Source organism: Nicotiana sylvestris, chromosome 4 (genome assembly GCF_000393655.2).
Source record: "Nicotiana sylvestris chromosome 4, ASM39365v2, whole genome shotgun sequence".
NCBI lineage: Eukaryota > Viridiplantae > Streptophyta > Magnoliopsida > Solanales > Solanaceae > Nicotiana > Nicotiana sylvestris.
This window is the reverse complement of record NC_091060.1, coordinates 137661741-137676628: the sequence shown is the minus strand read 5'-3', so window position 1 is coordinate 137676628 and position 14888 is coordinate 137661741. Positions and strand designations below refer to the sequence as shown.

Sequence of the window (14888 nt, the reverse complement as noted above, 5' to 3'; positions counted from 1 at the left end):
GATAAAATGTGTATGACAATGATTTTATTATATTTTATTGACATGTTGAAGTACAATGACAAATTAGAGTGGCTAATAACGACATAAATCAGAAGCATTAGAGCTTCGCTGTTCAGCAGACATTTATTAGGATCCAAACTCTCTTCTGAATTTTTCTGATCAATCTCGTCTCTTCCCCATAAAAAAACTATCCTTCCTTTTGTCTTCTTTTATTATTTTATGGAGCTAAGTATGACTTATTGTCACTCCATTTTGGGTCTTAGCTAGCTTCTGTACAAATATCAATTGTACGTAGCAAAAACTCACGTGAAATGCTGGATATCGACCAATAATTTCACACCCTTTTCCATGCTCAGACAGATCCAAAATTTATATTTAATGGGTTCAACGTTGCATTGAATTAATAGTACTTTAAAATTATGATTTCAAATATGATATTTGTTGAAATTTTAGTAGATTACAGAAAGTTCTGGGCGTAGATGAACCTACAACCAAAAGTCACATCCGTCTTTCTTTTCATGCCAGATGGATCTAGAGCGAATTCTGTCGGTTCAAATACATTAGCTGCTTTTGACTTGAATTATCTGTACATATTGCAACAATAATAACAAACCAAGTATAATTTCACAAATGGAGTCTGAGGAAGGTAGTATGTACGCATATGTTAGCCCTACCTTGTGAAGGTAGAAAAACTATTCCTAATAGGTTCTCGGCTCAAGGACAGGAAAAAAAAAAAAAAAAAGCAGCAGCAACCAGCAGTAACTTTGAAATATTGGATGTAACTTTGAAATATTGGATACACCTCTGGTTACCCCACCAATTCACATGAGAGCTGTTGCATGGAGTGAGATGAGAAAGGGTTGAGGTGTCTTCTATATATAGTTATTTCTTTCTTGTTTGACATATATCCTCTCATCAAAATTCTTATCTTTTCCAGGGTTGTGGCTGAGTCAAGCCCTTGTTAAGATAAGGAAAAAAACCATGGCTTTAGCCATTGCTACATTCCTCTTCATTACTCTTCTTTCAACAAAATCTTCAGCCTTTGATTCATGTGCATCTACTAATGAAGATCTTTCAGTCATTCCCGTTTATGGCAAATGCTCACCTTTCAACACACCAAAACCTTCTTCTTGGGAAAATACTGTTATTAACATGGCCTCAAAAGATCCACAAAGGCTTTCTTATTTATCCAGTTTAGTCGCCCAAAAGCCCAATTCAGCCCCTATTGCTTCGGGCCAACAAGTATTCAACATTGGTAACTATGTGGTTCGGGCCAAGATTGGTACCCCGGGCCAGCTCATGTTTATGGTCTTGGATACCAGTAGCGATACTGGATGGGTGCCATGCAGTGGCTGCACTGGGTGCACCTCTACCATGTTTGCCCCGAACACGTCGTCGACTTATGGGTCCACGGAATGTTCAGCACCCCAATGTACACAAGTCCGGCGACAATCTTGCCCCGCTGGTGCACCGGGTGCTTGCTTTTTTAACCAATCTTATGGTGGCGCCTCATCATTCTATGCTACGTTGTCTCGTGATGTTCTTAGACTAGGCACGGATGTTATACCGAATTATTCTTTTGGGTGCATCAATGCCATATCCGGGAGCTCAATTCCGCCTCAAGGGTTATTGGGCTTGGGCCGGGGCTCCATGTCACTGCTCTCACAATCCGCATCACTCTACTCAGGTGTATTCTCATATTGTTTACCAAGTTTCAAATCCTATTATTTCTCCGGATCACTCAAACTTGGTCCCTTGGGCCAACCCAAGAACATTAAATTTACCCCCCTTCTTAAGAACCCACACCGACCGTCTTTGTACTATGTGAACTTGACCGGTATAAGTGTGGGAAGAGTCCTAGTTCCAATAGCTCCTGAGCTCCTAGCTTTTGACACGAATACCGGTGCGGGTACCATAATTGACTCGGGTACGGTCATTACCCGATTCGTTCAGCCAGCTTATAATGCAACCCGGGATGAGTTCAGGAAACAAGTGAAAGGACCTTTTAGCTCTTTGGGTGCATTTGACACTTGCTTTGCATCAACAAATGAAGCAGTGGCACCAGCCATTACATTGCACTTCACAGGAATGGATTTAGTGCTGCCAATGGAGAACACTTTGATACACAGCAGCGCAAGTCCAGTGGCATGTTTGGCAATGGCAGCAGCACCAACCTATGTGAACTCTGTGTTGAATGTTATAGCCAATTTGCAGCAGCAGAACCTCAGGATTTTGTTTGACACTGCTAATTCTCGTTTGGGAATTGCTCGTGAACTTTGTAACTAGATTTGACCCCCCCCCCCCCCCCCTTATTTCCCTCAATGAATAGGAAAGAAATCCTTTGTTTGTCAGGTCCATTCTCTATGTCCTTGCCCTATTCAGAAGAGATACTGTATCTGGTGTAATTCAACCTGTTTTTTCTTTAAATGTTAAAGCAATTCATGAGATGTGAATTACTGCTTACATTTTCGTATTTTTCTTCTTTTACTTTATGCTTGTTCTAGTTCAATTTTAATAAATTCTGCAGAGAGCCAAGTGAGTCGACTTGGACATAACATATACAACAAATATTTTCCTGGATTTGAACGGATTACCTAAAATCCAACCACAACAAGTAGTTTCTACCCTAACTCTCTTCCCACCTTCACAATAACTGAAAACTCCAACACATACCAAACACATGAATCACAACAGAAAAGAAGAAAGGAACACATACTACTCTATTCACTTTCAGGTTTTAAGAAGTTATGCAGCTCACCAGTTCTCATCGCCAAGAATGAAGAGCGTGTACCGAAGAGAGGGAAATAGTAATGAACGAAGTGCGTGAGCACAGAAGATGGGCAAGAAATAAGACTACACTTCTCTTTTTCCCGTGTAGCACAACAGATGCAAATTAGTTGACATTTCAATGAGCGGATCAATAAACTGTTGAAACTAACAAATAAAAAATTTCATGGCGGAAAAATTGGTGCTACACTAAAACTTCGACTCATCCTCTGCAAATTTTAACAAAAAACTCATAATTGAACTCTTAAGATCTTCGTTTGTCACAGCAGTTTTTGTTTCGAAAACACCCTTCATGATACGAGTGTATAATCTTTCCAGCTGAGGAATGCCATAGTCCTTTGACCGCTTCACGAGCTGCTGCTTCACCGACTCGATTTTACAGGACATTTCTGCATCTGACATTGTAACATCTAGAGGTGTGCATCCACTTGTATCTGGCACATCTGCAGGTTGATTCCTATCAGCAAGAGTGTTTTTTGGCATTTGCTCTAAAGCATCTTCTTCGTGGTCATTAGATGACTTGGAAGGCAATGAATCCTGAGGTTGTAATTCATCATCTGGCACTGAAGCACAGATAGAACATCATTGCCAGCCACAAGAGGATTTTCTTTGTTCCAAAAATATTAGAGCAACAACGGGCAGCTATCAAAATGTAAGGTTTACAACGAAAGATGTACCAGGAACTGGATTTTAACAACAGTTGTTTAGCAAATACAAAAATTATTTACCTGATTGTGCAGAATCAACCTGTTTCTTGTGCCTTTTCGGTGCTTCATAGCTCTTATCTAAGCTGACTTCCGGCTGGACATTACGAAGGCGGGCACTTGCTCTAGTCATAGTAGTCAACTGTAAGACAGGAGTTTGTGACAATGCATATTCACCTAATTCGTCAGGAACTGACACTGGACCCCCTTCGGCAGCAATCTTTTCACAGAAGGCAACTAAGGCAGGATCCATTTGGGAAAGCATTCCATGTACCTGCAGAAAGACATCACCCGATGTCAAACCAACTCAAACTATACAAGAAAGTACACCAGAGATAATTGGAGACCAATCACTGTGAACATACTGAATCTCGAAGCTCGTAAGCTCTACTAACAATCCTTGCTCCATTGTAATCATCCCCATTGTACTTCTGCAACATAGGCTTAAAACATCAAAATGTGGCATCACATTCATATAAACTACTTATCCAATAATATGACTTATCCATTGCAGTTAAGGTATCCTTGGAAATCAGTCTGACGGACAAATTCTACAGAAAAGAGCCGTTCCCACTTACAATCCCAACTATGTAATTCATCTTTAGAACACCACGTTGTCTCAGAATCTGACTTAACCATTTGTAATGAATACGCACCACAAAGTGATTAGCTGGTATACATATTCAATTGCATTCCAGAGTACATTTACAGCCAAACAGTTGGAATATACTGATCGATAGAAGGGGAGATAAATAGGACCAGAAAAGAAACTATGAAAACTAAATACCAAGCTTGGCCAATTTAAAAGTGATTGATGCAATGCTAACTTATGCAAGTTTTGAATAGGGTGGTTGGGGGACGAAAGATGACATACAATGGCAAAACAGAGTTTGTTCATAGACAATCACAAGTTGTAAAGTGGGCGTTCCTAATATCCTCCTAATAGCACGAAGAAATGGACTAAGAATTGCCGACCTGCCATCCAGGAAGTTTGACAGATTGACATACAGAAAGATCAAATGCATTAAAGAGTAGCATCAACCTTTGCGTTGGCGACAATGAGGTCAAAATCTTCTAAGAAAGCTTTGGAGGTGACATACTTCCCACTGTCCACGCGCTGCAGCAGAGTTGCCATATCCATTGGGTTCTGGATGATCAAACGGTAGTTTGGAGCATCCTCATCCATTACTGGATAATGGAAGGCGCTAAAACGTTTATCGTACAGAATCCTGCATTGAATGAAATGTGATGGATGATCAATTTTAACTTCCATATGACACGGTCAAGATCAACAAGTGAAGATAATTTGTTACACATAAACCCTGACCAAAACCAGCAGAAAGCACACATAAAACATGCAGAGGGAGAAGGGAAAAAGAAAAGAAAATAACAAACTGAAAAACATAACAAAAAATGTGCAGATGAGCCAAATGGTTGAAGTGAGGACTAATGCACAAGGATGTGAAAAGAGCACTCAAAAAAAAAAAAAAAACAAGGCCATGCACCAAATATAGCATAAAACCCATTCCTAAAAGACCATTTCTCCAGCTGAAACTTTTTTCTATGATTTTCTGCGTAATCAACATAGAGGCACTTCCATATATAAGAGGGCGATTACTTCATCCAATAGAGTTTCTTATGTCCTGAACAACAAAAATTTCATGAAAGACATGCAAATACATTCAGACACAGCAATTAGACATTCTCTGCAATTGCACTTTCCAAACATAAAATTAAGATCTAGTATCTGAAAATATAAAGAAATATGTGGATACCACCATGAAATGTAGTTACTTCAACCAAATTTAGAAACCATGTTATGAATTTCCAGCTAATGTGCTTTCTCAGATCAAATATATACCGGTTGCATACATCACGCAGGCACATCCTCAATCGCCTAAGGGCATGGCCCTGAGCTTCAGCTTTGACTTTTAATTCAGATGCCTTTGGTCCAGCAGACACCTTTGGTGCCTTTGGGAGGTCAGGAAGGGCGTTCAATTTATCGGACTTCTTCGTAGCTTCAACTTGAATTGACAAAGCAGCTTCTATGAGACGATCAAAGAACAGAGACCTGTCTTCATCTGTTGGAGTATCCAAACACAAGCTGTGAAAAAAGGAGATAAGGTACATCTGTTACTATTACTTCAAAAATGGACTCATATATAACACTTATCAGGCCATTTACCAAAACAAATAGAGAAACATATCTAATTACATATGACGAAGTTATTCTATCCAACCCCCAAAGGATGCTTTGTAAACTACAATATAGGTTCAATGCAAGCTCCAAATTTTAGCAACAAAGCATATTGTAGAGATTGTAATAGGAGGAACCCAAAAGAAAATTAACACCTTCTGCAACGCAATTGAGTAATACTTTGTATTTTATTTTCCATAAAAATAGTAATGCCCAGGTGTAGTCATAATTAGCTTTCTGAAATGGTGTTGTCTTCATCATTATCTCGTCCACCAACCGAAGGTAGCGCTACACCACCTGGACCCTCTATCATCAGTGATTAAGGAGATCATATTCTTAAAAGCAAAGGTTATGGGATAATGCAAATAAAAAAAAACTATCCTTAAAATTTGGAGCTCGCATAGGACCCATATTTTTAGTTTGTATAAAGCATCCTTTGAGGGTTGGATAGAATAACTTTGTCGACCATCATTCAATTTCTTTATTTTAAAAAAGAGTAAAGAACTAATAAGGATTTAAAAATCGTTCGTGGCCATCTTAAATAGGTCAATGAAAAATTGAACCGCAAACAGCTATTCACCTAAGAAAAGAGAAGGGTTTATAGACCAAATCCCCTTCAGCTTTACCACCAATGGTACAAATAAGCAATGTTCCAAAGCCAGATAAACTGCACAAAAGAGCTGTTGGGAGGTTCCGTATTGCCTAGCAACAAGAACAACAAACCTAGTGTAATCCCACAAGTGGGGGGCTGGGGAGGGTAATGTGTACAAGACATTACCCCTACCTTGAAGGTAGGGAGGTTGCTTCCGATAGCTATGTTCCGCGGACTCTCCAAAATACTGCCGCACCCATTTTGGATCCTCCAAAAATGCACTACTTTTGGAAGATCCGACACGCATCCGGCAATATTTTTGGAGAGTCCGAGCAACATAGTCCGATAGACCCTAAGCTGAAGGAACAGTGGGAAGGAAGCAATAAACAATAATAACAAGAAATAACAAAGACACAACGTGTAATAACAAAAGATTTAGGAACAACAAAATATAAGAATATTACTAATACTATTGGTAAGACTAGGAGGTTCCATATTGCCTAGACTGAAGGACAAAAGTAACTTTTCTTAAATGTAGCAAGAAGCCATTGAATATCATTCACACAAAATTTTATGATACAATTCCATGATAACAACAAGGGAAGGCAAAGAGCAACAAATATAGTCAAGGCTACTTTCTTTTTCACACAAGATCCGACACGCATCCGGCAATATTTTTGGAGAGTCCGAGCAACATAGTCCGATAGACCCTAAGCTGAAGGAACAGTGGGAAGGAAGCAATAAACAATAATAACAAGAAATAACAAAGACACAACGTGTAATAACAAAAGATTTAGGAACAACAAAATATAAGAATATTACTAATACTATTGGTAAGACTAGGAGGTTCCATATTGCCTAGACTGAAGGACAAAAGTAACTTTTCTTAAATGTAGCAAGAAGCCATTGAATATCATTCACACAAAATTTTATGATACAATTCCATGATAACAACAAGGGAAGGCAAAGAGCAACAAATATAGTCAAGGCTACTTTCTTTTTCAGAAAAAATATATATCCAAGACTACTTTCAAATGCAACCTTGAGATCACCACCACAGCTCAAAATGTGATTTAGGCCCAAAGGGCATCCTTGCTTCTCCTCCTACCTAACTTATTCTCACAACCTTTGGAGAAGAAGTGTTAACTTTGACCCCACTAAACTTCGGAGTAAGAACTTTCTGTGACTGCAAAACATCAGTTTTATCCTAAAAGGAATATATTGTCCGTGATGTTCAGGATAAAAATCTAGCGGCAGAAACTACAAAGTAGGCAGAGACCAATACCATCAGTGATACAACTATTCCCTCTTTTGAGAACTATCCACAAATATAAATAACATCGTTGAACACATCAACCTCCAAACAGAACTTAACAAGAAACTTTTAGCCAACTAAGATGAGGAAGTAAAATTATAAGCAGCCGGTGAACAGTTAGATAACTGATGAAATGAAGGTAGCTGATAAGCATATCCAGAGCATGCAAAGAGAATTGTGCTAAAGAAAAGACAACTAAAGGTGGAGTTCAAGCTAAATAGAGCATACATGCTATGGTGTGAAAATACTGAAGAAGGTTCATCAGGTAGATCAGAAAGTGGTACTGAGGAAGTCCCAAATAATAGTATAGGCAAGTCAGATGGTAGCTCTTCCAACAGTGTCTGCAGAACAGCTTTAAGCTGCTCGTGTGCCTGAAGAAATAAGCAGGGTCAAAAAATCATCTATGCGCTAAAAATGCCAAAATAAAGCACCAAGAAGGAGGAAAAGAGAGATGCGAACAATAACCCACATTCTCCCACCAAAGATGGAATTGAGGTAAATAGAGTATTGACGGGGTTGTTCTCCTTGCTTCACTAAATATATGAACTAATGCCTCCTCTGGTGTCTTGGCGCCGGGGTCAGAAAGAAGGGATGGAAGTCCAAGTGAATGAACAGGAAATTTTTCCAATTCGTGTAAAATTGCAGGCCCTACATGATCCTGGAAAACTACATAAATATATTTAGTGTGAAGTCCATATATCTCCAACTTATAAAAGAGAGGTCGGAAGTTTACCAGCCCAACACCTTCACCACCACATATCAGAAGTCGAGGTCTGTACACAAGAGGAATCGCAGAGCCATAGGAGAGCATGGAAAGTTTGCTCAATTCTGAAGAAACTGAAAGAGGAAAAATATCCGAAATCATGTTCATAGCTTTCCGGAGAGGTCCGTGCAGACAAGGTGCAACAACAGAAGATAATGGCCTAGAGTGCACAATTGAGCCTCTATGGGCAGCTGGAGTGATTGTTGTCATGGCCTCTAAAAAATGATACTTTTCCACCGTGACTGATTCAACATCTATCAGGAACTTGTCATCACTAGTGTAAACTTGAGGATACTTTTCACGGAATGCACGAATAGCAGCTTCTGTGCACAATGCCTTCAGATCAGCACCACAATATCCCACGCAACTAGCTGCAAGTTCCATTTTTAGCTCTTTCGAAGGAGGCTGCTTCCACTTCCTAGTGTGAATATCCAATATTTCAGTGCGGGCCTCAAGGCCAGGTAAAGGAAAATTAAATTCACGATCAAATCTTCCAGGTCGCCTCAAGGCTCCATCAATGGCGTCAACCCTATTGGTTGCACCAATCAAGACTACTTGCCCTCGAGAGTCAAGACCATCCATCAAAGCCAGCAAAGTTGACACAATGGAGTTATGAATCTGCTCCTGCTTGCTAGACCTAACAGGAGCAAGCCCATCAATCTCATCAAAGAAAATGATGGAAGGTTGGTTCCTCTGAGCTTCTTCAAATAACAGTTTTAACTGTCTTTCAGCCTCACCCACCCATTTGCTCAGGACATCAGCACCCTTCCGCATATAAAAACTGACTTTCTGGCCAGCCTTTGATGCAGCACAAGCTAATGCTCTCGCGATCAGAGTTTTACCTGTGCCCGGAGGTCCACACAATAAAACTCCCCTTGGTGGGGTGATGTTATAACTTGCAAAGAAGTCTGGATATAATAGTGGAAAAAATACCATTTCTTTCAGCGCATCAATATATTCAGAAAGCCCACCAATGTCATCAAAGCTTACAGTTTCATCCACTTGGAGTGGTTGAATATCAGCCCCTCCCTTGGAGCTTGGCCCAGCAGTTTGAATCCCGGATGTCAAATTAGCGAACGCCTCACTTTGATGACCCCATCCAGATGCAGCCATGTTTAATCCCCATGAAGATGCTCCTTGCATGTCTAATCCCCCTAAAAGCCAAGGTGGTCCAGATCTGCTCCCACCTCTACCCCAAGGAATTGGAGGACCTTGGTCCAGCTCATCTACAAGAAGAGAATCATCAGAGTCATCACCACGTGTCATCCGATGACGTTTATGAACTCGGGATCCTCCTCTTCTCACATCTCTGTTCACCTTGGTTCCCATCCCTTGCTGAAGTACTCTACGAGGAGATCTTGGCCTTTGTTTAGCTCCTTCCATAGAAAGCCTACTGACATCAGCTCGGTTGCGGAGGTCATATCGCCTTCTACCGTCCTGTTCTTCACCCTCTTCATCATCACCATCTTCGTCGCCTTCATCTTCACCCTCATCCTCTCCATCACCATCACCGCCACCCTCATCCTCTGCCTCACCATCATCAGCATCATTATCATCTACATCATTTCCATTTTCAGGATCGTCCTGGCCAATCTTCTCGTCAGAAGTACCTTGTTCATCATCGGACCTTAGATTTAACTGCTGTCTTGCAACTGTTCTTGCCCGACGAGGTCGTAATCCTGCACGACGGGGACGCAGTCCTTCACGTCGAGGGTTGAGGTCATCCTGACTTGCACTGTTATTCTCTATCCGTTTCCTGGAACTTCGATACTTCGGGTTCTGAAACAAATTCACATTAAACCGAATTTCAAAGGAACATCTACCATTTCTCGTAGTATGGCAAATTAGATAATTCAATATTCACAGATGACTTGCTATATGTTACTTTACATTTTGAGTTGGAAATGCATGCTAGCAAGACAATAAAAATCTTACCATTAGGTCATTATCCTCAGTTCCAGAGCTATCTGTATATCCTTCAAGGTTCACAGAAATTCTCCTCTTTCTAGTAGAGCGGCGAAGGTTGGCGGCAACTGACTGCCAAAAACATTTCAAACACCTTACTGTTATTTTTTCTCATATAAATAAATTTTCAAATACCTTATGAAATATGTGCAAATAAGAAGATAAATATCATGAAAAGAACAGTAACAGAACCAAATTATAATTCCCAACCACACATGGAACAAGGTTAACTTCAGCAGAGATGGAAGAACTTGGTGGAGATATCGTAATCCAATGCCATATACAGAATAATAACAAGGTTAACTTCAGCAGAGATGGAAGAACTTGGTGGAGATATCGTCATCCAATGCCATATACAGAGTAATCCATTGCTGAAATTTAACTAAGCAGGCACCATGGTAAGGGTTTCCAAAACACAACATTTATTGTTGTAACAATTTATAAGTAGTGACATTAGTTAAATCCAACTGCATATTAGATACCTCACATTCACTACCATAAGCATGAAAAGGATGGTAATGTCATATAACTTAAAGATATGTTCACTAGCCCTTAACTGTCAATTCAGAGTAAACTTAAAGATAAAACAGATCTTGAGTTTTAAGAACCAAAAAAAGGAAGATGTGCTCTGTCCACAAGAGGACCAAACCAAATCAACAGACAGAAAAAACAAGGAACAGCCATACATCTGGATCTTTTGTCCGCACTGGCCGACTCCCTGGACGCAACATCTTCGCAATCTGAGATGCTGCAGTCCTTGTCTTGGTCTTGCTTCTCTTAGGGCGGATAATTTTTGGAGTATAATACAAGTATGGGCGACCATACAATGTTGGCCTTCGCCGAAGCCTGTCACTTGTACGAACTGGCCCTGGATCAGCGCCATCAGCTTGACCAGATCGTTTAGAATACATTTTGGTTACAAATGTCTCCCCATGGAAATATACCTTCTAATCTATACATGCAGATCAAAATGTCAGCAAACTGCAGATTCAACATCCACATAAGAAGCATAGTACTGCATATCTACTTGTCTAAAGAATAGGACTGGAGCATGTACATCACCTAATTCAAAACATGATTACACTTGTAGACCCAAACAAAAGGCTTTTAAAATTACAATTTTCTGCGCAATGCCTGTTAAAAGGAGAATATAACATACAAGAACAATGAATTAGGAATTTAGACATTATGTAATCATGCATTTCTGATCTTGTTAACAAAGCTAATACCCTCTTACTTAATTGAGTGACTTAGTTTGAATTCAGTTATTTCAACTATTTACCACTCAGTCATGCCAGTAAAAGACAAACGGTAACCATTATCATAGTGTTGACGTTCCAAGAGCTTGAAACCGGGACGGTCCACTAGGTTTGAAGACCAGTTGCAAAACTAATATAGTCGGCAAATTCACATTATATGAATCAGTGTACAGATGAAAGGTTGTCTTTTTGTTTTTGTTGACTCTTAGGAGCACTCAAGAAGAAAATATAGAGAACATCAAGTACCTTTTACTTTTGTTTTGTATGATATTGGCTTGAGATAAATGTAACTAGAGAACCTTATCAAAAAAAAAGAAAAAGAAAAGAGTTTAAATGGAGAAACATAGTCAGAAAGAATTTATATAGCTAACCTACTTGTTTGGAACTGAGGAGTAGTTTGTTTTTGTTGTTTGGAGAACCCAGAGGGAGCTGTCAATTTAGAAAATTTGGTGTTATTTGTAGAGAATCATATTTTTGTTTAGGTTCTTTACTTTCGTATACCACTTTTATACTAGGAAGTTCTCCCACCACATTATATTAAGTACCTTATCAGATAAACTTATACGATTCGGAGTTTCACAGAGACTGATGCTCAATTTGGACGAACATGTATACACTTGCTTCAGAAGATCATAAGTATATTTGTTGGCAAGAATACTGTAGGATTCATAGAAGTAACATAGAGAACGGTAGAAAACGAATGTCAGTTCCGATGTTATTAAAAGCCATCGACTCGCTGCTTAAAGCGATGAAGCAATGCGAAGCAAGGAGTTATCACTTCATGGACAAAATCGTGTGCCTAAATAAGTGTGCGCGTCAACAAATGACGCACATAGTGATTCCAACAAGAAGTGGTCGATTCTTTACATCTCAACCTTATGAATTGGACTAATATTGACATTACAGTATACTGAATGCTGGAATTAGCTATTTCAATTGAAATTTTACTATTATAGTACTATAATCATACATATTGGTACTTTTATTTTTATTTTTTTGTAAATTGTGCGATTCATTTCATGCTTTTCCACTTGAAGCCTAATGAGCCTCTTTTTTGCACTTTTTGTTTTTAGAAACATTGCAGCTCACCTCATACCTACTTCTCTCTGCCTGCAAGTATTACAACCAGACTAACCTCCAAAACTCCAAGTATCCAACAAATCCACCGTAAGAAGTCTTCATGACTCTTGAGACTACCAGTGAACTTTTTTATTCTGATAAATACATAATGATCTATTGCATCAACAACAGCACTACCTTAGCGGCTGTCTCTAATATGAGATTACAAAACCCAACTCCTTGACAATTTTGAAGGAACTGAGGAACTCTATCACTTCTCAACATTGTAAAACAATTCCTAGCTTGGATCAAAATGTTAGCATAATGATAAACTTAGATTTTAGTCTTAAGATTTCTCTATAAGAGGGTAAAAGTTTTATTGATAAGTACCAAGGAGGTACTGTATAAGTACAAAGGAAGTTCTTCTCCTTCTATAGGTTGAAGTAGACAAGTAGTACATAAGATCAGACAGAGAAACAAAATCAGTAACTCTTTTCCACTTACACCAGAAGAACAGATTCTTAACACATTTATATTTTACAGAGGACATATGTTCTATATTTTCACAAAAGTATCTACTATTTCTCTCAAGCCAAATACTCCAGAATATGGAGAAGGAAACTGATCTTCAAAGTTGCCAGCAAGTTTTTGCAGTGGTCTGCCCATTCCAAATGATTAAAACTTGCTGAATGTTCCATGGTATAACCTAACCCTAGTGTGGTGTACTCCAAAAACGCTTAGAAACATTAACCATAAAAGCCATGTGAGTCTACAATGTAGGAGAAGGTGATCGACAGATTCCAAGGCATCCTCACACATATAGCACCAGCTGCAGATAAATCCCCTTTTTCTGCAGGTTGTCTTGAGTAATGTAAGTCACTAAATATACGTGGGCATAGCATCAAATACACTATTTATGAGAACTGCTCTACCACCAAGTAACAAATATGTTTTTTTGAGTTTGACAGTTTCTTGAACTTTTACATATTTTGAGAATAGAACTTTTAAATATTCCTTGCCATGTTCCTGAAGACTTATATTTAGCTCCCAAAGGCAGATCTTTGTATCTTGTATGAAGACTCCCAAAGTTACACCCCAGAATCTCCAAGATAGTCTTGATGTTATGAACTTCATTAACCGAAAATATATGGCTTTTCACTAAGCTAATACGAACACAAGGGAACTCTCTCAGCATCACCAACATAATTTTCCATCTTCCTCCTTACTATAGAAAGATGATAACTGAAGCCATACATCCCCTCTATGTCTTATATCAAAATCTCACCATAGCAAACACATATACAAAAGTCAAGCAAGAAGACTCTGGAGTTGTTATTATTCAGGTTTGAAGACAGTAATAGAACTTCTCCCCCACAATAATCTTCTTATAACAAGTAAAAAGAGGAATATTAAAAAGAGAATGATATTGGTGGTCGGCCCCTTTTTATTCCACTCTTCCACCTTTTTCTCCAGTGTTTCACAATTTTTCTTATTCTCAAGCCTATGTTTATTCTTCACCAGTAAAATAAAAAATGCACGAAAGTGTGCAACCCCCCACCGCTGGTGGGCAGAGTTACAGGTACCTAGCTAGTGGAAGGTAGCAGGTGGAACAATAGAGGTTGCGCGCAATTTGGTCCGGACACCACCGTCATTCAAACAACATTATTTTTCCTCACAAAGAACACCAATTCCTTCCTTAAACCTTCCTAAAGCTTTTCCCCACTGGGGGATCATAAGGTGAAAGCGCAAATCTTTGAATAAGCATAAAATTCACAAGTCTCAAAAACCCTAGAGCAGATAATATTGCAAAGAAAGTAAACAAAACAGGGGAAAAATGTAACAAAAACAACTGCACATTGCAAAAAACCTTAAAGCGCCAGAAAAACAAAAGCACAACAGACAGGCATGCAAAGTAATTAGCAATAATCTAGGGTTCTATTTGAATTCAAATAATAGCACTAAAAGAAAAAAACGGAGCAGCAAAGTTAAGTCAATGCGTTATAACAAGGGTCAAAATAAAGATGAAAAAGATAAGGAAAAGCAGAGAAAGCTGTCTCACCAGAAAGGCGAAACACGGAGCAGTAAACAAGTGGACACGCACAGTAGAGTATGGAGATGAAAATTCTAATGTGAATGCTTCAATTTGATGAGAAGTTCGCCGTCGCCGGCGTGTTTAACAGGAGGAGAGCTTTTGGGCGGGGGGGGGGGGAGGGGCTGAGAAGTGAAGTGTTGGTGACGACGAAATAC

The 14888-nt window shown here is 39.2% G+C and overlaps 2 protein-coding genes across 5 annotated transcripts; one reads left to right on the top strand and one right to left on the bottom strand.

Annotated features, from left to right (window-relative positions):
• The first annotated feature begins 890 nt into the window (after window positions 1–890).
• Window positions 891–2463, top strand: LOC104220860 (aspartyl protease AED3). Its single transcript, XM_009771822.2, has one exon. It carries the CDS (start codon window positions 982–984, stop codon window positions 2284–2286), a length of 1305 nt encoding a protein of 434 aa, XP_009770124.1. The 5' UTR covers window positions 891–981; the 3' UTR covers window positions 2287–2463.
• A 376-nt stretch (window positions 2464–2839) lies between these two features.
• LOC104220859 (ATPase family AAA domain-containing protein At1g05910) lies at window positions 2840–14888 on the bottom strand. Of its 4 annotated transcripts, none has more exons than XM_070172254.1 (12): window positions 14701–14888; window positions 11010–11275; window positions 10294–10395; window positions 8329–10137; window positions 8065–8253; window positions 7824–7966; window positions 6269–6355; window positions 5353–5595; window positions 4534–4720; window positions 3857–3922; window positions 3516–3765; window positions 2840–3350 (listed from the first exon to the last, which is right to left on the bottom strand). In XM_070172254.1, the coding sequence occupies exons 2-12, from the start codon at window positions 11232–11234 to the stop codon at window positions 2977–2979; spliced, it is 3675 nt and encodes a 1224-aa protein (XP_070028355.1). In that variant the 5' UTR covers window positions 11235–11275; window positions 14701–14888; the 3' UTR covers window positions 2840–2976. The 4 variants fall into 4 exon arrangements, with proteins under 4 accessions (XP_070028355.1, XP_070028356.1, XP_009770121.1 ...); XM_070172255.1 differs by having other exon boundaries at window positions 11010–11270; window positions 14701–14841; XM_009771819.2 differs by lacking the exon at window positions 6269–6355.

Coding starts and splice junctions, on each gene's coding strand:
- LOC104220860 (XM_009771822.2), top strand. CDS start 982: ATGGCTTTAGCCATTGCTACATTCCTCTTCATTACTCTTCTTTCAACA.
- LOC104220859 (XM_070172254.1), bottom strand. CDS start 11,234: ATGTATTCTAAACGATCTGGTCAAGCTGATGGCGCTGATCCAGGGCCA. Junction 10,138..10,293: donor CTGAGGATAATGACCTAATG/GTAAGATTTTTA, acceptor AATTTGTTTCAG/AACCCGAAGTATCGAAGTTC. Junction 4,721..5,352: donor CTGCGTGATGTATGCAACCG/GTATATATTTGA, acceptor CATTCAATGCAG/GATTCTGTACGATAAACGTT.